This window comes from Phyllopteryx taeniolatus, chromosome 13 (assembly GCF_024500385.1).
Source record: "Phyllopteryx taeniolatus isolate TA_2022b chromosome 13, UOR_Ptae_1.2, whole genome shotgun sequence".
Classification (NCBI taxonomy): Eukaryota; Metazoa; Chordata; class Actinopteri; order Syngnathiformes; family Syngnathidae; genus Phyllopteryx; species Phyllopteryx taeniolatus.
In genome coordinates this window covers 25,150,098-25,175,672 of record NC_084514.1, presented here as the reverse complement: position 1 = coordinate 25,175,672, position 25,575 = coordinate 25,150,098, and the positions used below count along the sequence as shown (strand labels likewise).

At 42.4% G+C, this 25,575-nt stretch overlaps 1 protein-coding gene across 1 annotated transcript in view; it reads right to left on the bottom strand.

The window, feature by feature from the left end:
* gabrr2a (gamma-aminobutyric acid type A receptor subunit rho2a) overlaps positions 1-25,171 on the bottom strand; it is an 86,985-nt gene extending 61,814 nt beyond the window's left edge. Inside the window, exons 1-3 of the mRNA XM_061794913.1 lie at positions 24,851-25,171; positions 18,213-18,319; positions 382-449 (exon numbers count right to left, since the gene is read on the bottom strand). Of these exons, the coding sequence (XP_061650897.1) occupies positions 382-449; positions 18,213-18,319; positions 24,851-24,972 (297 nt within the window). The 5' untranslated portion in view covers positions 24,973-25,171. The remainder of the gene's footprint in view (positions 1-381; positions 450-18,212; positions 18,320-24,850) is intronic.
* Between the last annotated feature and the right edge of the window lie 404 nt (positions 25,172-25,575).

The window sequence follows — 25,575 nt, the reverse complement described above, 5'->3', positions numbered from 1 at the left end:
CGACAACCCAAATGAGGACAAGCGTGATTTAAAAAAAAACAAAATGCAACGAATCAGAGGAAGACGAAGGGCTACCTGGAAAAGATCTACAGTACAATAATTAAGGGCAACGGGGAAAATCCTGGAAGGAACTCGAATAGTGTGCAAAAAAAATAACAATAGAGTTCAGTAATTGATTGCCATATTACATTCATTATAGTAAATTTTAACTTGTAGTCATTCATTGTTTTTAATTTAAACGTAATTACATATTTACGAAAAACATGATAACATAAAAATGATTGTATTTATTATTATTATTATTATTATTATTATTATTATTATACATTTGTACCAATGCAAATCTAATGCCATACTCCAAATAAACAGAGGTTACCGTACCATATCAACTTCCGAGATACTGTCCAAGCTCTCCACCTGAACATCTACTCCCACAGGGATAGCAGGACCTTAAAAACAAAATCACACAAAGAACCAGATGTAAAATCATGAATGGAAATTTGAAGCTACTGTATGTTGCTAAATAAGGCGCACGTGCCAGCTCAAAGCCCGCCAAAGAAATGTGGCCTGCAAATGCTTGAAAACTGCATGATTCCTTTGTTTATGCAATATTATGCAACTGTAGATCACAGTCCCCATAATGCATGTGAATTTGCCTAATCGTGATATCAAACCACTTAAGGCTGTTTTTAGCAAGATTAGTAGTGATTGAGATGAAAAAAAAAGGAATAGATCCAAAGTGTCCTAAAAAATTGTTTATGCTGAAGTAGGGGATTTTTACAACTGACAGAGACGGTAATGATGAATTATATGTTTGCGCTTAAAAGAAACACCACAGTTTGTCTTTGGGCTTTGGGACCAAAGTGTCATGTTCAAAAGCCACTACGGGCACAAATAAATTGTAATTGGAAAAAAAAAATAAGCAATTTGAGAGCTGTGACTTCCTGGCCCTTGAGCAAGGCAGCAATTTAATGACTTCCACACATATCATGTGAATGTTAGAGTGAAGGAAATGTGGATCCAGAGAGGTTTTCTGTACCTCGCACAAGGGCAACTTGGCAAAGCTCAGTCAACAAAATATAATTTCTCCAGCAAGCATTCCTGGTTTCTGGCACAACAATTTCAGCTTCACTCTGAATTCAATACATCACCTTCCCTTATTTCTGGATGCACCTGCAATGCAACTACTTTTGAATTTGTTCTAGTTTTTTTTTTTTGCCAGTTTCTTAATTGCGACAAAGTGTAATTTGCTGAGTAACAGCTGGGTGATGGTTTAACAGATTGTTTGCAAATGCAAATCTAAACTGTAAGCAGGAGGAATGGTTGCCAGCTTAATCTGCTCAGGATTGCTGGGGTTGAGAGCCTGCCACATACTAAAGCTACACATCATGAGAGTTACATTTCAAGCCACCTAAAAAACACCAAATCAATGCAGTTAATAGATAAGGCCATACTGTACTTTGACTCAAAATATTTGATGGGCTTGGGTTATTAACTGGGAGGTGATCATTCTTACGACATTGCGCCAAGCAACAGATTACATCGCATGTCACGTTGGTGCTCAGCGATAAAGCACCAAGGCTGTTTTCCAATGATCACTAGTTTGGGCATGCCAACAGAGTTACGGTTGAAATAAAATTCTTTCATTTCGATTTTGCAGAAACCATGATGCACTATTTTTCATCATTTGCCTTTCAAAATCTTATACAGTCACTTTAAACGCTGGTCAAAAGATATTAGGTTTACGATGGAATTCCGTTCCTATGGCGGCGATGGAACCTGAATACGTGTACCAGGCATTAGGTAATTTTCCCTTTCCTCAGTTATTCTGTTCAGGGAAGCACTAAACTACCAACAACCTACACACAGGTGTGATCAATTGGAAGGCATGCCCCCTTCTTTGTTCAGTGTGGCCTGAGAGTAGTTGGAGGTCTCCTGATTAGCACATCTGCCTCACATTTATGAGGTTCGGGCTTTGAATTTCAGCCTTTCTCTGTGGGGTTGGGATGTTTTCACCATGCTTGCATGGATTTTTCCTAATGCTTCCTTGGGTTTTCTCTGACTGCCTCCCACATCCCCAAAATATGTCGACTTTATGTGTGCCTTGTGATTGACCGCAACCAGTCCAAGGTGTACCCCACTTCTCACCCAAAGTTAGCTGGGATAGGTACCAGTCACCCATGACCCTAATGAGGACAGGCGCAATAGAAAATGAAAGGATATCTATTAAGAATCTACATTGGGAGGAATAATTATTTGATCCCCTGCTGAATTCATAACTTTGGTCAATTACAAAGCAATTTTATAATTTTTATAATATTTTGAGCGGCACGGTGGACGACTGGTTAGAGCGTCAGCCTCACAGTTCTGAGGACCCAGGTTCAATCCCCGGCCCCGCCTGTGTGGAGTTTGCATGTTCTCCCCGTGCCTGCGTAGGTTTTCTCCGGGCACTCCGGTTTCCTCCCACATCCCAAAAACATGCATGAATTGGAGACTCTAAATTGCCCGTAGGCATGACTGTGAGTGCGAATGGTTGTTTGTTCCTATGTGCCCTGCAATTGGCTGGCAACCAGTTCAGGGTGTACCCCGCCTCCTGCCCGATGACAGCTGGGATAGGCTCCAGCACGCCCGCGACCCTAGTGAGGAGAAGCGGCTCAGAAAATGGATGGATGGATAATATTTTGAATTTGCATTGCACATACAAACACACACGCACGCATGCTCACACACACAAATACACTCACACACACAAATAAAAAGTGTGGGTAAGTGTTTCCTGTTGTTTGTTGTTTTACTCACTGTTTCTGATATTTTACAATATTCACAAAAACTATATTTATGATTTTTGGTGTACCAAGAAACAAGAGGGTTAAGAGAGAATGATACACTTGTAAATGTATGCTGTAAAAGTAATTTTGGCCATTAGAATTGCCCTCAAATTTAAAGGCTAAATCTGGAATATTGCGAAACAATGTATTTTCTGAAAAGCACATGATGACCTCTATATAGTAAACAAAACAATTGACTCTGAGCCCACACATCAAGTGATCTGGCTGATGAGCTTTCCCTGTCTTCCTTCTATGCAGATTAACAACAAGCTTAATCTGTTATTCTATTGAGGATTAAAAGAAATAATACCTCCCACATGTCAACCACACTCAACCCCTCAGTCTGTATATATATATGTGGGTCAATTTTATATAATTTCATCAATAACGGTAAAGACATTGAATTGCATTTTGAAAATAAAGTAATTTTACTGACAGCTATCAGAAAAAATATTTTAAGTGATGCCGGCACGATGAACGATTGGTTAGCACTTCCGCCTGGCAGTTCTGGGGACCGGGGTTCAAATCCCGGCCCCGCCTGTGTGGAGTTTGCACGTTCTCCCCGTGCCTGGGTGGGTTTTCTCCGGGCACTCCTGTTTCCTTCCACATCCCAAAAACATGCGTGGTAGGTTGATTGAGGACTCTAAATTGCCCGTAGGTGTGATTGTGAGTGTGAATGGTTGTTTGTTTCTATGTGCCCTGCGATTGGCTGGCGACCGGTTCAGGGTGTACCCCACCTCCTGCCCGAAGATAACTGGGATAGGCTCCAGCACGCTCTGCGACCCGCGTGAGGATAACCGGGAAAGGAAATGGATGGATGGATGGATCTTAAGTGACATTTTTAACACTTTTAAAGCTAAAATGTCTTTCCCGTTATGTGTCCCAAATGAAATGTCATTATTTGCAATGTTTTCTGAAGATGCTAATTACATTTCTGGAAAAAATATATATATTTCCCCCGCCTATTGCTTAATATGCCTTTATCATGAAAACATGCAAAAGCATCTCAGTGTCTTGTGTTCCTTTTTTTGGTTCTTTGACCAATGGTCCTTCTATGTCACTCAAGCTGTGTTTACCATTAATGCCACTAGAGGGAGACTCATTCTGTTGTTGCAATACACCAGAGCGATATGTGATCTGAAGTGCCAGGATGTGGCAGCCATTTTGCATTCACACAATAGCAGACAGCAAAATAGATGGTGTTATTTCTGAGATATGTATGAATTTGTGAAAGACTATTGTCCATTATAAATATATGAAGACAAGACTGTAATGGGTTAAATGAGTTGTTAGGCTTATTCATGCACTTATATCCGCAGAGTTTGAAGGGCAACACATGAAAAATGTGTAGCTCACATAGTCGCTATTAGAGCTGGGCAATACGGCGAAATAGATCCAGGAATCTCGTTTGATGTGCGTCCCTAATTAAAAATTAGCATGGACGCATAACATAGGACCAATCTACGTTTTAGGGCCCAGAGCTATGGCCAAGTACTCTGTCGTTGTGGTGGAAATCCGGCATGTGATATTTTTTTTTTTTTGACGAGACAGGACTATGGTCGCACATGCGCCCTAATTTAAATAGAGGGTGCGTACAGGTGCGCAGTCATTTCAGGAAGAAAAAAATATTTCTGCGACTTGAAAGCACCCACATGAAAGCCATCGTGGTCTGCAAACCAATCAGAGATAGTGAAGGGCAGGAACCCTCCGTCTGATTGGCCGTGTGCGCGTGTGTTTGCGTGTGCCTGCATGTGCATGCATGTGTGTGTGCCTGCGTGTGTTAGTGTGTGTGAATTTGTATGTGGGTGTGTGCGTGTGTGTGTGTGTGCGTGCGCGTATGCTTTTGAAATCAGAATCATATTTATTTGCCAAGTATGTCAAAAAGACAAGGAATTTGTCTCAGGTATTTGGAGCCGCTCTAGTATGACAACAGACAATTGTCAGAGAATACTTTTGAGACATAAAGAAATAAAAAACACAGTCACTGAGCAATAAAGGGTTACCAGTAATGCGGACGCTTGCATACACGAAGCTATGTTTTGGGACTGTGAGCTGGTAGCTGCACAGTTAATGGAATTAATGGAATTAGTTCCAAAGCCTAACACCACCGCTGCGATGTGGGAACATTTTGTATTCAAGCCAGATGAATGCAGCCATCCTGATAACATCATGAGCTGATATGTCGAAATTGTATGAAGTCGCAACAAAGACAACACAACTTAAAACCTCAAGGCGACAAGATCAATTTTAAACACAACCATCCCACCCAAATTCTTCAGCTGGGAACAAAAATACACGGTGGGACATTTCCCGTTTTCCTGTCATCTTGCAGTTATGGTATCCTTTGCCCAACAATGCAAATACAAATGTGACAGTGTATATGCTGCACGTATGCTCACATTATATACAATATAGCGTTACTCACTATTGTAAGAGATGTAGCCATTGAACATGTTGACAAAGCAGTATTTAAAGAAAGGCTGCAGACTTTTGAAAAGTAGTGCAATCTTGAATAAAAACAGGTTGCTTTGATCTACTTGTGTTGCTTGTTGTTGCCACTTGGCACTTTTTCCTGAACCAACTTGAGACTTGATTGGCAGCCGCTCTTGTACGACTGTAAACAGCCATTTAAACAAAAAATACTTTTGAGACATAAAAACACAATGCGGCAAGTCACTGAGCAATGAGAGTTTACCAGTCATGTGGTAATGCTGATACAAATACAGTTGTGCAGATAATGCGGAGTACGCTACCAATTTAATGGTAAGAGGGAACAAGCGTTTGGAATGTCTGCTTGTTTTAGTTTGAATTGATCGAGAGCGCTGACCTGAGGGAAGGAGCTGGAAGAGGTGGGGACCAGGATGTGGAGGGTCCAAGAGGATTTTGCATGCTCTTGTCTTAGTTCTGGCAGCGTGCAAGTCCCCAAGGATGGGTAGGGGAAAACCGACGATTTTTCCAGCAGTCCTGATTGTCCGTGGTAGACGGAGTTTGTCCTTTTTTGTGGGAGCACCAAACCAGACTTTGATGGATGAACACAGGACCGTGGCGATGACTGCCTCAACAGCTCCTGTGACAGGCCATGCTTTCTGAGAAGCCGCAGGAAGTACATCCCCTGCTGGGCCTTTTTGAGGATGGAGTTGATGTTGGTCTCCCACTTCAGGTCCTGAGAGACTGTAATTCCCAGGAACTTGAACGTCTCGATGGTTGGCCTTGTGTGTTGGACAGCTTGAGGGGCAGCTGTGGCGAAGGATGCTTCCTGAGGTCCACAATCATCTCTACAGTCTTGAGCGTGTTCAGCTCCAGGTTGTGTCTGTCGCACCAAAGCCCCAGCCGTTCCACTTCCTGCCGATATGCAGACTAATCCCCCCTTCAATAAATAATCAATTTCTCACTTCAGTCAGGCATGCTTCCTCAAGCTCTTAAAGTAGCTGCCATTAAACCTTTGCTTTTTTTTGGTCAATGTATTTGTGTCTCAAAAGTGTTCTCTGTCAATTGACTGTCTGTTGTTGTACGAGAGCGGCTCCAACTACCGGAGACAAACAGAGAAAAATAGAACGCTGGACGCTTCCATGTTAGCAAGCTATAGACCCATCTCAAATCTCCCTTTCATAGCCAAGATTGTTGAGAAAGTTATTTTTAACCAACTCAGCAATTTCTTGAACTTAAATTGAGTTTTTGACACATTTCAATCAGGGTTCCGAACTCATCACAGTACAGAATCTGCTCTTTTCAAAGTGCTATATGATATAAGGTTGAATACTGACTCGGGAAAGGTGTCAATTCTGTTCTTGTTGGACCTCAGTGCGGCTTTTGATACGGTAGATCATAATATGCTGCTGAACAGGTTGGAAGCGTGGGTAGGACTAAATGGAACAATCCTTAAATGGTTCAGGTCCTACCTGGAGGAAAGGAGTCATTTTTTAACCAACTCATCGAATGGCAATGACCTATGGGGTCCCTCAAGGGTCAGTTCTTGGACCCCTCCTATTCAGCCTGTATATGCTACCCTTGGGTCAAATTCTTCAGAACTTTGATTTTGACTATCCTAGATATGCAGATGACACACAGTTATATCTAGCAGTGTCTACAGATGACTATAGTTCAATTGAGGTGTTGTGTCACTGTTTAAAAAAGATAAATAACTGGATGAGCCAAAATTTTCTTCAATTAAACCACAACAAAACTGAGATAATTGTTTTTGGCAATAAAGCAAAGTGGAATTTGCTGTTAGTAAATACCTGGTGTCACTCTCTTTAAAAAACAAAGACCAAGTCCGAAACCTTGGTGTTCTGATAGATTCCGACCTGACTTTCAACTGTCATATCAAATCAATTACTAAAACTGCCTTCTCCCATCTGAAGAACATATCCAGAGGGAAGGGAAGGATGTGTCAAACAGACCTGGAGAAGCTCATCCATGCTTTTATCTCAAGTAGACTTGACTATTGTAATTGTCTTCTGACTGGACTCCCCAAAAAGAGCATGAAACAGCTGCAACTCGTTTAGCATGCTGCAGCTCGGGTTCTGACCAGAACAAAGAAGTCAGAACATATTACTCCAATTCTAAAGTCTTTACACTGGCTTCCATTCAGCTTTAGAATAGAATAATATAAAGTATAAAGTCAAGTAATATATAAAGTTCTGCTACTGGTCTATAGACCACTAAACGGTTTAGGTCCTGAATACATGAATGAAATGCTAATGGGATATAAACCCAGTAGGGCTCTGAGATCGATAGACTCAGGTCAAATAGTGGAGCACAGAGTCCAAAGCGAACATGGTGAAGCAGCATTTAGCTATTATGCTGCACACAAATGGAATAAGTTGTCAACAGAAGTGACGTCAGCCCCAAGTGTGCATGTTTTTAAGTCCAGGTTGAAAACTCTTCTTTTTTCCCATGCTTTCTAGACCCTTTCCACTTTACGCTGTTTTAATTGTATTTTTAATTTATTTTATTGTTTTCTCTTTGTTTTAACTGTTTATAAGTAGTTTTTGTTTTTGTTTTTAAATGATACTAATCATGTAAAGCACATTGAGTTACCTTGTGGATGAAATGCGATATATAAATATAAACATAAATAAATTGCTTTGCTTTATATCAGTGGCATAAAAAAAAACATTGATACAATACTCGCGTTTGTCATCATAGTTTTGGGGAAATATATTCCAAAAAAAATTCTATTGTGACAGGCCTAAACACATGTAATACAGGGTGATTGAAAAGTAACTCGCTATTTTAAAATACTAATTTAATAATAATTTATTCATATGTTGTAATCCATCCATCCATTTTCTGTAGCGCTTTATCCTCACTCGGGTCGCGGGCATGCTGGAGCCTATCCCAGCTATCTTCGGGCAAGAGTACTCCCTGAACTGGTCGCCAGCCAATAGCAGGGCACACATAAACAAACAACCATTCGCGGACACATTCACACCTATGGGCAATTAAGAGTCTTCAATCAACCTACCATGCATGTTTCTGGGATGTGGGAGGAAACCGGAGAGCCCGGAGAAAACCCACGTTGGCACAGGGAGAACATGCAAACTCCACACAGGCGAGGCTGGGATTTGTTGTAATATTTTTCTAAATTTTTTTGTGTATGTTCCATGATGTAAGGAGCAAGTCTATTCTACCAAACCAACAACTTTGGAAGAACGAGAAGTTATGTCTTTCATCCCACAAGAGTTCCTTGTGAAATCAGTTAATGCGGTTCCCATGCGGCTTGAGAAACTGGTGGCTAATGCTGGCGCCCAAATGGAATTTTAAATAAAACTCCATGCATTACACTTTACTCTCATGTTCATTTCTTGTAAGAATTATAGTTCAGAAATAAATTACAAGTACTTAAAAATAGGGAGTTACTTTTCAATCACCCGGTATATTGCAAGAGAGCAAGAGCAATGGATAACAGAATCAGAATCATCTTTATTTTGCCAAGTATGTCCAAAAAACACAAGGAATTTGTCTCCGGTAGTTGGAGCCGCTCTAGTACGACAAGACACAGTCAATTGACAGAGAATACTTTTGAGACATAAAGACATTGACAAAAAACAGTCACTGGGCAATAAAAGGTTGCTAGTAATCTGGTAATACCGGTACAATTATTATTATTTTTTGACAATTGTGCAAAAAGATGCAGAGTCCTTAAGCAATTAAAGAAGTTTGAATGACTAATATAGCAATAGTCCGGTGCAATGACCATTGTGCAAAGGGCGCCGAGACTTCAAGGAATGTATGCAGTTTAAAGTGACTAGTCGTGCGATAGTCTGAGACAATGTCGATTGAGCAAATGTTGCAGATACTCCTCAGTCAGTGTGCAAGTGGTGCAGTGGTACTCTGGCATGAGTGGCCAGTATTGGTCAACAACAGATATGCAAATAGTGCAGCGTGGCGAGACTGCTACAGTGAGTGCACGAGTAATGTATAATTGGCCTGACATAAATGTGACAACAAACTCAAGATTGTTGGCAGCATGTTGCAATGGAATTGTAAGTTAGCTGTTTAAGAAGTTGATGGCAAGAGGGAAGAAGCTGTTGGAATGTCTGCCATTTTTAGTTTGCATTGTTCGGTAGCGCCTACCTGAGGGAAGGAGCTGGAAGAGCTGGTGATCAGGATGTGGAAGGTCCAAGAGGATTTTGCACGCTCTTGTCTTAGTTCTGGCAGCGTGCAAGTCCTCAAGGGTGACAATCTTTTCAGCAGTTTTGATTGTCTGTTGCAGTCGCAGTTTGTCCTTTTTTGTCACAGCACCAAACCAGACTGTGATGGAAGAACATAGAACTGATTCGATGACCGCTGTGTAGAACTGCCTCAACAGCTCCTGTAGCAGGCCGTGCTTCCTCAGAAGCCACAGGAAGTACATCCTCTGCTGGGCCTTTTTGAGGATGGAGTCGATGTTGATTGCCCACTTCAGGTCCTGAGAGAATATAATTCCCAGGAACTTGAAGGTCTCGACGGTTGACACAAGGCAGCTGGACAGCGTGAGGGGCAGCTGTGGCGAAGGATGCCTCCTGAAGTCCACAATCATCTCTACAGTCTTGAGCGTGTTCAGCTCCAGGTTGTGTCGGCCGCACCACAGCTCCAGCCGCTCCACTTCCTGTCAATATGCAGACTCATCACCATCTTTGATGAGGCCAATGACAGTGGTGTCATCTGCAAACTTCAGGAGTTTGACAGCCGGGTGCGTTGAGGTGCAGTCGTTCGTGTAGAGAGAGAATAGCAGCGGAGAGAGGACACAACCTTAGGGTGTCCCAGTGCTGATGCTGCGTATGGATGGTGGCCTCCCCCAGCCTCACCTGCTGCTGCCCGTCAGAAAGCTGTAAATCCACTGGCAGATGGCAGGTGAGACGCTGAGCTGGAAAAGGTTATAGGAAAGGAGTTAAGGGATGATGGTGTTGTACACAGAGCTGAAGTCCACGAACAGGATCCTCGCGTCGGTCCCTGCACTGTCGAGGTGTTCTAGGATGAAGTGCAGTCCCATGTTGACTTCATCATCCGCAGACCTGTTTGCTCGGTAGGCAAACTGCAGGGGGTCCAGCAGGGGACCTGTGACGCTCTTGAGGTGGTCCAGCACGAGGCGTTCAAAGGACTGCATGACCACAGATGTCAGGGCAACAGGCCTGTAGTCATTCAGACCCGAGATTGCAGGTTTCTTGGGGACTGGGATGATGGTGGAGCGTTTGAAACAAGATGGTACTTCGCACAGTTCCAGAGATCTATTGAAGATCTTTGTGAAGACTGGAGCAAGCTGGTCCGCGCAGACTTTGTGGCAGGATGGGGACACATGGTCTGGGCCTGCCGCTTTGTTAATCTTTTGTTGTTTGAAGATGTGTCTCACATCCCGTTCGTGGAAGTCAGAGGTGTGATTGTGGTCGGTGCTGCGGTGCTATTGGGTTGTGAAAGTGTCCTTTTCAAATCTGCAGTAGAAGCTGTTTAAGTCATCGGCTAGGCTACTATTGTTCTCAGCTTAGGGGGATCGTCGCTTGTAATTGGTTAGTGATTATAATGCATGCAAGACTGATTTAGAGTTGTTAGCGCTAAACTGTTTTTCCAACTTTGCTACATAGTTTCTCTTTTCAATGTTAATTTCTTTAGTCAGCTGTGCGATTATACAGGGCCCTGTCCCTGCTTCGATATGTGTCCTCCTTACCTTGGCCAAGTTGCTTAAGTTCCGCAGTGAACCACGGCTTGTTGTTATTTACTGTGCGAAATGACTTTGTTGTTACACACACCTCTTCACAGCAACTGATATAGGATGTGACAGTGTCCGTATATTCATCCAGGCTGCCAGCTGAATTTTCAAAGACACTCCAGTCTGTGCAGTCTAAACAGCTTTGAAGTTCCATCTTTGCTTCATTGGTCCACTTTTTCACTGTTTTCACTGTAGGCTTCGCGCATTTAAGTTTTTGCCTGTATGTTGGTATTAAGTGGATTAAGCAGTGATCAGATGAGCCGAAGGCTGCACGGGGTATGGCACGGTATGCGTTATTTAGCGTAGTATAGAAGTGGCCCAAAATGTTATTTTCCCTGGTAGGACAGTCGATGTGCTGCTTGTATTTAGGGAGTTCGTGGTTGAGTTTAGCTTTGTTAAAGTCCCCGAGAATAATGAGGGGTGGTTTTTTTCAATTTCCTTGACTTGTTCAGCGAGCGTTAGCAGTGCGGCGTTCGTGTTAGCTTGAGGCGGAATGTAGACACCGGCAAGAATGAATGATGCGAACTCACGAGGCAAGTAGAATGGCTTACAGTTCAAAAAGAGCGATTGTAAATGCGGACTGCAGTGTGTGCTTAGCTCCATGACGTCCGTATACCATTTTTCGTTAATATAGAACAGTGCTTCTCAAATCGTGGAGCGTTGCGATGCCAGGGGGGGGGGGGTGGGGGGGGGGGGGTGGGCGTGCGAGACCCTGAAGAACACGATTTGCTGTACTAGAATAAAGTGTAATTGCACATCCACAGCAGTAGATGGCAGTGGTGCTCTCATTACTCTCGGCGTATTTGCTCTATTGCGTAGTAGTGTTTATTGCAATAGTACGAGCAGTTAAAAAACTTGGAAGACACCATGGGAATACTTTTAACGGGGATGAAAAGAAACGCAGAGAGAGACAGAGATTGTGTAACACATGGAAGTCAGCCGAAAGCTAAGACGAGGAAGTTTGACGAAGCGTTTGTAGCGCTTGGGTTCACAGTGACTATGGTGGGAGACGAGGAAAGATGGGTGTGTTTAATGTGTCTTAAAATGTTGGCAGCGGAGAGCATGAAGCCTAACAAATTACAATGCCATTTATATACATTACACCCTTATCACGCTGATATGACCCTGGAGTTTTTTTTCTCATCCCGCTTTGCAAATGCTGTTACAGTAAACCAGCGAGCACTGTTAGCATCCTTATAAGGAGGCGTACCAAATTTCTCAGTGCAAAAAACCCCACACCATAGCAGAGGAGCTGATACTGCCTGCAGCAGTTGACATGGTCTCCGTCATGCTGGATGACGGAAGCGCTGCAAAACTAAAAACCATCCCGTTGTCCAACGACACTGTCACCAGACATATAAAGGACATCACAAATGATCTCCAAGAACAGCTGGTGGATAAACTAAGAGACAAACGTTTTGCCTTACAATTTGATGAAGCAACTGACAGTATTAAAGACTGCTTGTTTATTGTATATGTACGTTTTGATTTTTCAAATTCCCTGTGTGAGGATCTAATTTTTTGTAAATATGTCAGCGACAGAGCCACAGCTGAAGAGTGATTCAAAATGCTGGACAGCTTCCTGTCTGAGAATGGGCTAACATGGAAGAACTGCATTGGTGTTTTTAGGGATGGTGCTCAGACCATGGCAGGGATGAGAAAAGGACTTCGAGCACTCATCATCATCATCATCATCATCATCATCATCATCATCATCATCATCATCATCATCATCATCATCATCATCATCATCATCATCATCATCATCATCATCATCATCATCATCATCATCATCATGGGCAGCCATGGGTCAATGGTTAAGCTCATCGCCTGCCACCGTGGGGGACCTACGTTCAAGTCCCCGACTGGACCATCCGCTAACATCCCCAGGACTCACGGCTGTGGTGTCCTTGAGCAAGACACCGATACCCCGAAATGCTCCCCGGGCGCTTCAACTGCCCCCTGCTCCAGTGTTTTCCACTAACGTGTATGTGTTCACTGTGATGGGTTAAATGCAGAGAACAAATTTCGTGTGCATGCATGCATGTTTATGACAATAAAAAGTGATTCTTCTTCTTCTTCATCACAAAGGCCTCACCTAATGCTGAGTGGACCCACTGTTATACATAGAGAAGCACTTGCATCAAGGCACCTTTCCCCTGAATTAAGTGAGGTGATGACTGACGTTATTGTTGTAGTAAATTTGATAAAAACCAGACCACTAAAAACAAGAGTCTTCTCTGCTATCTGCGAGGAGCTGGGTGCTGAACATCAAGCTGTGCTGTTCCACAGTGAAGCAAGGTGGCTGTCACGAGGAAATGTATTTTCCCGGGTTTTTGAACTCAGAGAACAGATAAGAGTGTTTTTGGAGCAGGAGCACAAGGGTGGAGTCGCAGAGAAATTTAGCGATGACAACTTCCTGGGAAAGCTGGCCTATCTGAGTGACGTATTTGGAAAGCTAAATGAATTAAATCTACAGCTTCAAGGAAAAGACAAACACCTCCTTGAGGTCACAGACAAGATCACAGACATTACTGTTACGCTCGAAGTGCTCATTGACTCAGGGGCTGATGAGAGTTTCATGGACTGGGAATATGCCAAAAGGTTTAGCCTAAAAACACAACAGTTATCCAACTCACTACGAGCCAGTGCTCTTGATGGAAGCCTAATTTTAAGTTTACCCATAAAAGTGAACCCCTGGAAGGAGTAAAGAAATATTTTTCATTTGTATTGTTCTAATTTGCACCCTCATTGTGGGCTTTCCTTGGTTAAAGAAACACAAGTCACATATTGACTGGGATAATGGCAAAGTTTTGAATTGAGGAAAGGCCTGCAAAGATTGTTTCAAGTCAGATCATTGTATAAAGGTCCAGACAGCTGTTAACATTTCTCCTCACACAGACTCTGAGCCTCCTGATCTTACTACAGTTCCCAGTTCCTACCATGATCTGTGAGAAGTTTTCAGCAAAAGTAAGGCTACTTCTCTTCCTCCTCACAGACCTCATTGACTGACTCTATTGAGACCTCATTAAAGGCTGCTCTTATTCATCTCTGGCGGGGGCAGGGTTCTTTTTTGTAGGGATAAAGGATGGGACTCGCTGACCTTGTTTACAGTCTTCTTAATGACATTACTGTTAAGAATCTGTATCGTCTGCCACTCATGTCGTCAGCCTTTAACCAGCTTCAGCAGGCCAAAATATTTTCTAAATTAGATCTGAGAAACGCATCCCATCTGGTTTGAATCAGAGAGGGGGATGGATGGAAGACCGGCTTCAACAGTCACTGGCCATTACATATACGTTGCTATGCCGTTTCTACTTACTAATGGATCTGCTGTTTTCCAAGCAATGATTAATGACATTCTCAGAGACTTCTGAACATCTTTGTGTACGTGTACATGGACGACATTTTGATCTATTCCCCTGATTCGGACACTCACATTTGCCATGTGTCCCAGGTTCTCTAGCAGTTGTTAGACAACCACTTGTATGTCAAAGTGGAAAAAAGTTCATTTTATGCCTACACTGTATCGTTCCTGGGCTTCATCGTAGCACCTGGAAAAATGCAAACAGACCCGGCTAACATTACCGCAGTGTCTCAGTGGCCTACACCTGATAGCCCCAAAAAGGTGCAACAATTCTTAGGCTTTGATAACTTTTACAGGTGGTTTATCAGAAACTTCTGCGCCATAAGCTTCAGCTCTCCATGCTCTCGCATCTCCCCAGCTTCCATTCCAGTAGTCCCCTGGAGTAGAGGCGTTCCAACTGCTCAAGATGTGGTTCACTACTGTTCCAATACTCATGGCTCCTGATCCCACCTGGCAGTTCGTGGTGGAGGTGGATGCTTCCAATGACGGGTTGGGAGTGGTTCTTTCACAGCGTTCTTAGGACAACACCCACCATCCTTGTGCCTTCCTGTCTCAGGAGCTCTCTCCTATCATGTCGGGAATCATGAGTTGTTGGCAGTCAAAATTGCCCTGGAGGAGTGGAGACATTGACTAGCAGGGGCACAACACCCATAAGAACATGGAATACAGTATATCCGTAAAGCTAAAAGACTAAGCTCATGTCAAGCCAGGTGGACATTTTTTTTTTTTTAACAGATTCAATTTTGTGCCGTTTTACAGACCAGAGCACCAAACCTAATGCCTTGTCTGGTTTGTTTCGTCCCGAGCTGACTGTCAAGGAACCCGAGGCCGTCCTACCACCGAACCGTGTGGTAGAAGGGGTGACTTGGCAAATAGAATCTTCTGAGAAGCAAGTGGATGGTAAAAGCCCAACACTCAGTGGTTGTCCAATGAACCACATATTTGTCCCTGCTGCCATGAGACCACAGGTGGCCCATTGGGCTCACACCTCGCTGCTCACCTGCCATCTGGGTATCAAAAGAACAATGCATGCCATATCCCAGAGATTTTGGTTGCCCTCCATGGAGCGAGATGTCAAGGAATATGTCGAGGCATGTCCCAGCTGTGCCGGCAATAAAACCTCCTCCACAGCACAGATGGGGTGGTTGCAGCCTCTCCTCAGTCTTTCCTGTCCCTGTGCTGAGATTTCCCTGGACTTTGTCACTGGGCTCCCAGTTTCTGAAGGTAACACAACTGTCCTCACTGTAGTGGACAGATATTCCAAGATGACCCATTTCATCGCTTTGCCCAAGCTGTCTTCAGCCAAAGAAACTACTGAAATTGTGATGACTCGTGTTTTTTATCGATGGAATCCCTAAAGATATTGTTTAAGACCATGGGGCCCAATTTGTCTCTAGATTCTGGAAGGAGTTCTTCAAGCTTATTGGAGCCACCTTCAGCCTTTCCTCTGGCTACCACCCATGATCCAACGGCCAGTCGGAGTGACTCAACCGAGAGTTGTCGACATGCCTTCGATGTCTGGTGTCTCGGAACCCAACATCCTTGGTGTGGTTACTGGCGCTGACCAGTTCCTGTGTACCAGCCTGGTCCGAAAGTTTGGCTCTCAACACGGGACTTACCTCTCAGAATGCTGTTTCCGGAAAACTGGCCCCACAATTCGTGGGACCGTTCCCGGTGTCCAAGGTTGTGGGTCCCTCTTCAGTTCACCTGTGCTTGCCTCGGTTCCTGAGGGTCCATCCCACCTTCCACATTAGCCTGGTGAAGCCGATCAGGGAGACTACCATGGTCCCAGTGGTCAGGCCTCCCTGGATAGTCGATGGTGGTCCGGTCTACTTCGTCAAGAGACTTTTGGCTGTATGCAACAGGGACCGGGGCAGGCAATTGTTGGTAGATTGGGAGGGCTATGGGCCAGAGGAAAGGTCCTGGGTTCCTTCAACCTTCATTGTGGACCCTGACATTTTCTTGGACTTTTACGCCAGTCATCAACAATTACCTGGTTCATTCAGGAGCCATCCCTAGAAGGGGCGGTACTGTTATGTCTAAGAAATCTGCCTGATATATTGTATTATGTTCACTTCCCATTTTAATTTGTTATCTCTCTTGTTTCACGTAACATGCCTGTGTTTCCTGCCAGTCTGATTGTCTCGATTGGTTCCATCTGTTCGCCATTCCCGTGTGTGGCTGTATATATCGTCTGAGATTCCCTTTGTCCTGTGCTAGTTCATCTTGTCCATTGAGTCAGAGTGCTAAGCCTTGTTTTCCATGCCACATGTACAAATTGTCTATTTGAGTTTTGTTGATACATCTGTCTCACAGTTCTGGGAGCCTGGGTTTAAATCCAGCCTCGCCTGTGTGGAGTTTGCATGTTCTCCATGTCTATGTTTGTTTTCACCAATTTTTTTTCCAAGTAGATTTTGTGTTTGTCGTTAAAGTAGGCCTTTTTCCTCTTTTGAGTGCTTTTGTGTTTGAGTCGCACATTTGGGTTCAGACTTTGGTCGTGACACTTATGTCCTAAATTTTCAACTTACTTTTTGAAAGTAGGATGGGATACATTTACCCTTATAAAACCAAGGCTGCAATATTTTTTTAAATAATGTTATGTTTTTACTGTTATTAATCAAATATGAAAAATATAGTTGTATGTAAAGTACAGTATATAGTCTTATTTTTCACTCTGTAAAATATAATCGAGGGATTTGAACTTAAACCAACTCATTAGTTAATGTAAAAAAAATAAATCAAAACAAACAATGATAGTTGCTGTGCAAAAATGCAGCACTCTTTGTTTCCCCAGTGTCGTCCAACCTCTGCTTGGCCTCAAATGCAAATTAACCTTGTGTCCAGTTTCGTACATGTCTTAGTCCAGGCTGTGAACAAGATTGTTAAATTAATACAAAATTATGTACTGAAAATCCATCCATCCATCCATCCATTTTCTGAGCCGCTTCTCCTCACTAGGGTTGCGGGCGTGCTGGAGCTTATCCCAGCTGTCATCGGGCAGGGGGCGGGGTACACCCTGAACTGGTTGCCAGCCAATCGCAGGACACATAGAAACAAACAGCCATTCACACTCACAGTCATGCCTACGGACAATTTAGAGACTCCAATTAATGCATGTTTTTGGGATGTGGGAGGAAACCGGAGTGCCCGGAGAAAACCCACGCAGGCACGAGGAGAACATGCAAACTCCACACAGGCGGGGACGGAGATTGAACCCTGCACCTCAGAACTGTGAGGCTGACGCTCTAACCAGTCGGCCACCATGCCGCCTGTACTGAAAATAAATCAATAAATAGAAGAATATTCACCACAAAGTGAGCAGCCCAAAGTATTTATGATGGCGACTGCCCACTCGTTTTTTAGTTTCAGGACAGTTAAAAATTATAAAATGCTCCTTAAAACGCCTTTTAAGTTAAAAAAATGTTATGTGACAATTTTGAATCTAAAAGAGATTGAATTACCTTCCATTATTATATAGTGGAAATATTGTTTTAAAATACGAACAAATCAGAGTTTGACAAGCATTTCGGTTTGTGGTCGACCCTTATGTATTCTCTAAAGACAAAGAAAAAGGATAACAGTCTAGCAATGAGCACAAAACTGATTCCACTAGAATGATGGACATCTTGCGGATATACAGGACAGTGGTATATTTTTCGAAAAAAAATACAATATTTTGGCCTATGAATATTATTTCCACAAGATTGGAGGGGGAAAAGGAAGCTTTTTTTCAAGTAACTTTTTTGTAATGACAGATGACAAAAATACGACAAAATGTTTGGAGAATTATCAACTAACGTACAAGAAAAATTTGTTAATAATGACCTACCTCCGAATGCTGGCCTCATGGTGAAGTCGTGATTATCTACTTTGATGAGATGCTCTGTCTTCATTTTGCGAGACTTTGTCACATCTGGAGGCTTCTTTGCCAAGGAGCTAAAGGAAGAGAATTGAGTAGTGCATTATGTTAGTGTCTTCTGCAACATATGGTTTAACCTACCCTTTACAGAATATGACGACTATTGATTCCACAGCGGGGAAATTCGTTGGTTACAGCAATAAGAAATAATATTACAGTCCATCCATTTTCCGTTCCGTCGCGGGCATGCTGGAACCTATCCCAGCTGACTCTGGGCGAGAGGCGGTGTACACCCTAAACTGGTTGCCAGCCAATCGCAGGGCACATAAACAAACAACCATTCACACTCACATTCACACCCTTCGGGCAATTTAGAGTTTTCAATTAACCTACTATGCATGTTTTTGGGATGTGGGAGGAAACCGGAGTACCCGGAGAAAACCCACGCAGGCACGGGGAGAACATGCAAACTCCACACAGGTGATGCCGGATTTGAACCCGGGTCCTCAGAACTGTGAGACAGATGTGCTAAACGGTTGTCCACCATTAAAAAAAAATGTATTATCAAAATAAGCCAGGTGAGAGGGAAAAAATAGCAAAAATAACATTTCCTTATTGTTTCATCAATCATTTCAAGTTTGGGCTAGTTTACTATGAGATCTCAATACACCAAGACATTTTTGACAATTTTATCTTCCAACCTTGGGGCAAAAGCCAGAGGCAGGGTACACTCTGGACTGACAGCCAGTCACTTTATCCCGGGGCACAAACTGAGGTCCATCAAGGTCTGGTTGTTATGAGTTTTGTGTGGAAGAACCTGAGAGGCCCTAGCCTCAACACCATTGATACATTTGGAATAAACTACAGGACAATGAGCCAAGCCTTCTTGTGCATCAGTGTCTGACTTCACAAATGCTCTGGATTAATTGGGCCCAAATTGAGATGAAAGTCGTAGTATCTTGAATGTTTTGTTCCTGAGGGTGAAATGGCTACATGTCCCAATACCTTTGTAAATGTGAGGACAGTTTGCTGGCTGTGATACTGCATATCAGAGCATTATTTTCCATATTTTTGCATGCCATATTTATATTTTTAATTTAATCATTGCCGTTTTAGGTACGAGTAGCAGTCAAAAAGTAATCAGCCCAATTTTCAACTAGCTTTTTTATTTATTTTTGTAAAGGCATTATACGCATAGAAATAAAGCCTTGTAAAATTCAGTAGGTAGCGCGTTTAACTAGTTTTTTACAGCTTGCTTGTTTTTCATCAGAGGACTCCTTTTTTTCAAGGTTAAAAAAGGTAATAATCTAATGGTGCCAGATTGGGTGAGTATGGGAAATGGGTTATGGTTGTCCAGCCAAAGGAATTGGTGACTTCACAATCTCATTTACTTGGCACCATCCCCTTCCAAAGCAAGAAATACAATCACAGCTCTCTGCGGGCATCCCAACAATGATGGCATTTCCAAAAGGGCTGGCACAAAGAGCACAAGCCCTTTTTAAAAAAAAATAAAATAATAACCCTTCAAAGAAATATTTAAACTACAAACCATGAAAAAGTCTGAAAAAAAGATTATTAGTAGGTTAAATTCAATTGGACTCATTACTTTCTGACTGCACCTCATACATTCAGAATGAAAATTGAATCACTGAAAGCAGATATTTATTTCATTGAATGTTTTGCTAATCCTCACAGTCCAGTTGATGACTTTTTCATCAATGTGGCTGATTATGGTGTTGAAATGACCAGAATTTCTTTTTAAATTGTGCTCTGACTCCATCTAATCCTCAAAATTAAATTGCTGGCCACTTCATTAGATCCACTTGCACATCTAATGTGATACAACGCTCAGTGATGTTTATAGTGTATATCATGAGGCCCCACTTGTAATGGTCTATACACATACTGAAAGTAAAGGTCAAGCAGGCTTTTGCTCAACAGGAGGTGTCTGTCCTCCCTAAACTGAGATATTTTTACCATAAATACCACCACCAAACCCCATTCATTCATGCGCAACATTGGTTAAGTGCCTTGCCCAGGGACACAACAATGACATGCACGCAGGCTGGGATAGGAATGTGCAACCTTCTCGTTGAAGGGCATACACTTAACCTCTGCGCCATGCCACCCAGGGACACAACAATGACGTGGTCAGGTGGGATAGGAAGCGCGACCCGCTTGTTGCAGGGCATATACATAACCTCTGCGCCATGCCAACTATAAAAATCTTGTTTTTCTTTTATGTTTTGCACGCTCTATTTATATTTTGTCTATTTTGCATTTAAATCTTTAATGGAGCGTTTGGAAAGTATCCCTTAACAACCCAAAACAGGAGCATCAGATCAACTGGATTCTTATTTGTTTATATATCATCCACGAGACACATGAAGGTAACACTACAGTGACAAGTGGAACTTGAAAACATAGTGTACATCATTTTCCAATTGTATTATGTCTGGGTCTCAAATATTCATCAGAACATGTTGAATAAGCCTTCTTGCAAGGATTATTTTACACCACTAAAATAAATATAACTACAAAAGGTACTAAAACCGTGGTGCAAATTCTATATAGCAAGGTGAAAATATAGACGTGAATATTTTTGGTTTTTTTTGGTCCACTAAATTCTAGTGGATGTCTTATTTTCACTCAGCATCATCTTCCATCACAATTCACTACTCAAGTTCTCTGTATCAAACCCCCTACATTACAGTGGCTGAAATAAGTATTTAACACGTCACCATCTTTCTCACCACATGTACAACCCCAATTCCAATGAAGTTGGGACGTTGTCCCATCCATCCATCCATTTTCTGAGCCGCTTCTCCTCACTAGGGTCGCGGGCATGCTGGAGCCTATCCCAGCTATCATCGGGCAGGAGGCGGGGTACACCCTGAACTGGTTGCCAGCCAATCGCAGGGCACATACAAACAAATAACCATTCGCACTCACATTCACACCTACGGGCAATTTAGAGTCTCCAATTCATGCATGTTTTTGGGATGTGGGAGGAAACCGGAGTGCCCGGAGAAAACCCACGCAGGCACGGGGAGAACATGCAAACTCCACACAGGCGGGGCCGGGGACTGAACCCGAGTCCTCTGAACTGTGAGGCTGACGCTCTAACCAGTCGGCCACCGTGCCGCTTGGGACGTTGTGTTAAACATAAATAAAAACAGAATACAGTGATTTGCAAATCATGTTCAAACTATACTTAGTTGAATACACTACAAAGACAAAATATTTAATGTTCAAACTGATAAACTTTATTGCTTTTAGCAAATAATCATTAACTTAAAATTTTATGGCTGCAACACATCCCAAAAAAGCTGGGACAGGTGGCAAAAAAGACTGAGAAAGTTCAGGAATGCTCATCAAACACCTGCTTGGAACATCCCACAGGTGAACAGGTTAATTGGGAACAGGTGGGTGCCATGATTGGGTAGAAAAGGAGCTTCCCTGAATTGCTCAGTCATTCACAAGCAAAGATGGGGTGAGGTTCATCTCTTTGTGAACAAGTGCGTGAGAAAATAGTCCAACAGTTTAAGGACAATGTTCCTCAATGTACAATTGCAAGGAATTTAGGGATTTCGTCATCTACGGTCCATATCATGATCAAAAGGTTCAGAGAATCTGGAGAAATCACTGCATGTAAGCGGCAAGGCCGAAAACCAACATTGAATGCCCGTGACCTTGGATCCCTCAGGCGGCACTCCATCAAAAACCAACATCACTGTGCAAAGGATATCACCAACTAGGCTCAGGAACACTTCAGAAATCCAATGTCAGTAAATACAGTTCGGCGCTACATCCGTAAGTGTAAATTGAAACTCTACTATGCAAAGCAAAAGCCATTTATCAACAACACCCAGAAAAGCCGCCGGCTTCTCTGGGCCCAAGCTCATATAAGAAGGACTGATGCAAAGTGGAAAAGTGTTCTGTGGTCCGACGAGTCCACATTTCAAATTGTTTTTGGAAATTGTGGACGTCGTGTCCTCCGGACCAAAGAGGAAAAGAACCATCCGGACTGTCATGGACGCAAAGTTCAAAAGCCAGCATCTGTGATGGTATGGGGCTGTGTTAGTGCCAATGGCATGGGTAACCTACACATCTGTGAAGGCACCATTAATGCTGAAAGGTACATACAGGTTTTGGAGAAACATATGCTGCCATCCAAGCAATGTCTTTTTCATGGACGCCCCTGGTTATTTCAGCAAGACAATGCCAAACCACATTATGCATGTGTTACAACAGCGTGGCTTCGTAGTAAAAGAGTGCGGGTACTAGACTGGCCTGCCTGCAGTCCAGACCTGTCTCCCATTGAAAATGTGTGGCGCACTAATGAAGCGTAAAATACGACAATGGAGACCACGGACTGTTGAACAGCTGAAGCTGTACATCAAGAATGGGAAAAAATTCCACCTACAAAGCTTCACAATTAGTGTCCTCAGTTCCCAAACGTTTATTGAATGTTGTTAAAGAAAAGGTGATGTAACACAGTGGTAAACATGACCGTGTCCCAGCTTTTTTGGAACGTGTTGCAGTCGTTAAATTCTAAGTTAATGATTATTTGCTAAAAATAATCAAGTTTATCAGTTAGAACATTAAATATCTTGTCTTTGTAGTGTATTCAATTAAATATAGGTTGAACATGATTTGCAAATCATTGTATTCTGTTCAACGTCCCAACTTCATTGGAATTGGGGTTGTACTTCCAAAGGTGCTATTGACATGAAATGTTCACCAGATGTTGGGAACAACCCAAGTAATCCATACATACAAAAAAGTAGAACAAATAAGATCAGAAATTAAGTTGTGTGTAATAATATGAAATGACACAGGGAAAAAGTATTGAACACATGAAGAAAGGGAAGTGCAAAATCGCATGGAAACCAAGACACCTAAAATCCATAAATAATCAAACAACAATCCAGCCCCTTGTCAGTGCAAATGAATATCAGCTGGTTCAGTCCTAATTGATGGCCTACAAAAAGGTCTCATTGCCAAGGTGTGAGTCAAGACACATCTCATGATGGGTTAGAGCAGAGCGCTGTCTCAAGACCATCGCAAACTAATTTTTGCAAAACATAAGGATGGCATTAGTTACAGGCGCATATCTAAGCTTCTGAACGTTCCAGTTAGCATGGTTTGGGCCATAATACGTAAGTGGAAAGCCAATCATACCACCGTAAATTTGCCTCGATCAGGTACACCTCGCAAGAATTGTGACTGAGGAGTGCAAAGAATAATCAGAAGAGTTGTCCAAGAGCCAAGGACCACCTGTGGAGAGCGTCAAAAAGACCTGGAATTAGCAGGTACTGTTGTCACAAGGAAAACAATGAGTAATGCACTCCGGCGCCATGGCTTGTATGCATGCTCACCACGCAAGACCCCATTGTTGAAAAAAAAAAAAAAAGCATGTCAAAGTTTGTTTAAAATTTTCTGCACAACATTTGGACAAGCCAGTTAACTACTGGGAGAATATAGTCTGGTCTGATGAGAGCAAAATTGAACTGTTTGGATGCAATCATGCACACCACATATTGAGGAGAAATGGCACCGCACATCACCCTAAGAACACCATACCAACAGTAAAATTTGGAGGTGGGAACATGATGGTGTGGGGCTGCTTTTCAGCAAATGGTACTGATAAACTTCATATTATTGAAGGAATGATGACTGGGCAAATGTACCGAGACATTCTTGACAAACATTTGCTGCCATCTACGAGGACGATGAAAATGAAACGAGGGTGGACACTTCAGCAGGATAATGACCTAAAACATAGTGCCAAGAAAACTCTCAGTTGGTTTCAATGAAAAAAAATAAAGCTGCTAGAGTGGTCCAGCCAATCACCTGACTTGAATCCAATTGAAAATCTATGGAAAGAACTGACACTCAAGGTCCATTAAAGAAGCCCACCGAACCTAAGATTTGAAGAATGCTTGCGTGGAGGAATGGGCCAAAATCACACTGGAGCAATGCATGCGACTAGTTTCTCCATACAGTAGGCGTCTTGAAGCTGTGTTTGCAAACAAAGGCTTTTGTACAAAGTATTAAATAAATAACAGTTGGCGTGTTCATTTCACATTATGACACATAACTTAATTTCGGAGTTTATTTGCTCTACTTTCTTTGTATGTATGGATTACTTGGGTTGTTACCAACATCTGGTGAAATGTTCATGTCAATAGCACCTTTAGAAATATATTTAGTGAGGAAAATGGTGACGTGTTAAATACTTATTTCAGCCGCTGTATGTGTATTGATAATTTTGTATTACAATGTGACAAAGTCACCTTGTGGCTATACTTTTTTATTGAGTGTACATATTTTGATGAATCTTTCACCTGATGAAATTTTTTTGCAGTTATAATTACTCTGAAAATAAACTATGTCATGAAACATTGCAATTGAAATGCTGCTCTATTAAATTGGAAAAAAAGATAATTGTTAGTTTTGTAAATGTTTATTTTTACACCCATTCAAAACAGATGCAGTGCTCCTTATTATCAACCATCTTGCTTTTATTCTTCAAATGAGAATTAACCAAGATAAATCAATGCATACATAGGTTTATAAAGTTTAAGTCAATGGTTATAACTTACGTGCCATGCTTTTGGGTCTCCACAGTACCGGTCCAGCTCCGCTCCCGATGACCACTCTTACGACATTCTCCGGTAATGAGTAGACATAAAAGTAAAATCAAAGGTTTGGTCAAATTGAACATTTTGATGACACAAATCCACAGGTGGGACTCTTGAACCCTCCCTTTAAGCAATTCATTCCAGCAGGACTCAGGCAGTGCATGACTCTCATCTGAGGATGGATGAGTCCTCAGTCATGACATCAGACTCTCCGCATTTGCAGAGGAAAGCATGTGTGCGAATGTGTGCATCTATTCACCGTCTGCACTTTTCACACCAGGGTGGAGGAGGGGGGTGAATGAACATCTGCAGCCATGCTCGGAAGAGAGATGAAAAAAAAAACATGGGATTATTTGCAGCCTAGCATGGCACAACATGAGAGGGAGATTATTCCTCCCTCTGGTTAAAATAAACCTAAAAAAAAAAAACATCTCAGAATTGCAGGATTCTTTCGACTGACAAATGTAAAGGCCGCAGTTAAAGTGCACCCTGCTCTTACAAACAAAAACTGCTATTTTCTCACATACTGCTTGTGTATGCCAAAGGCATTTCTAGCCCATTTTTGGGCGTGCTGAAGCACCCCTAAAATAACTCCCAGCACCCCTCAAACTTGAGAGATAAAAAAAAAAAACATTCAACTTAAACAACCTAGAAAAGTTTAAAACCACAGTACTTCATTGTAACAT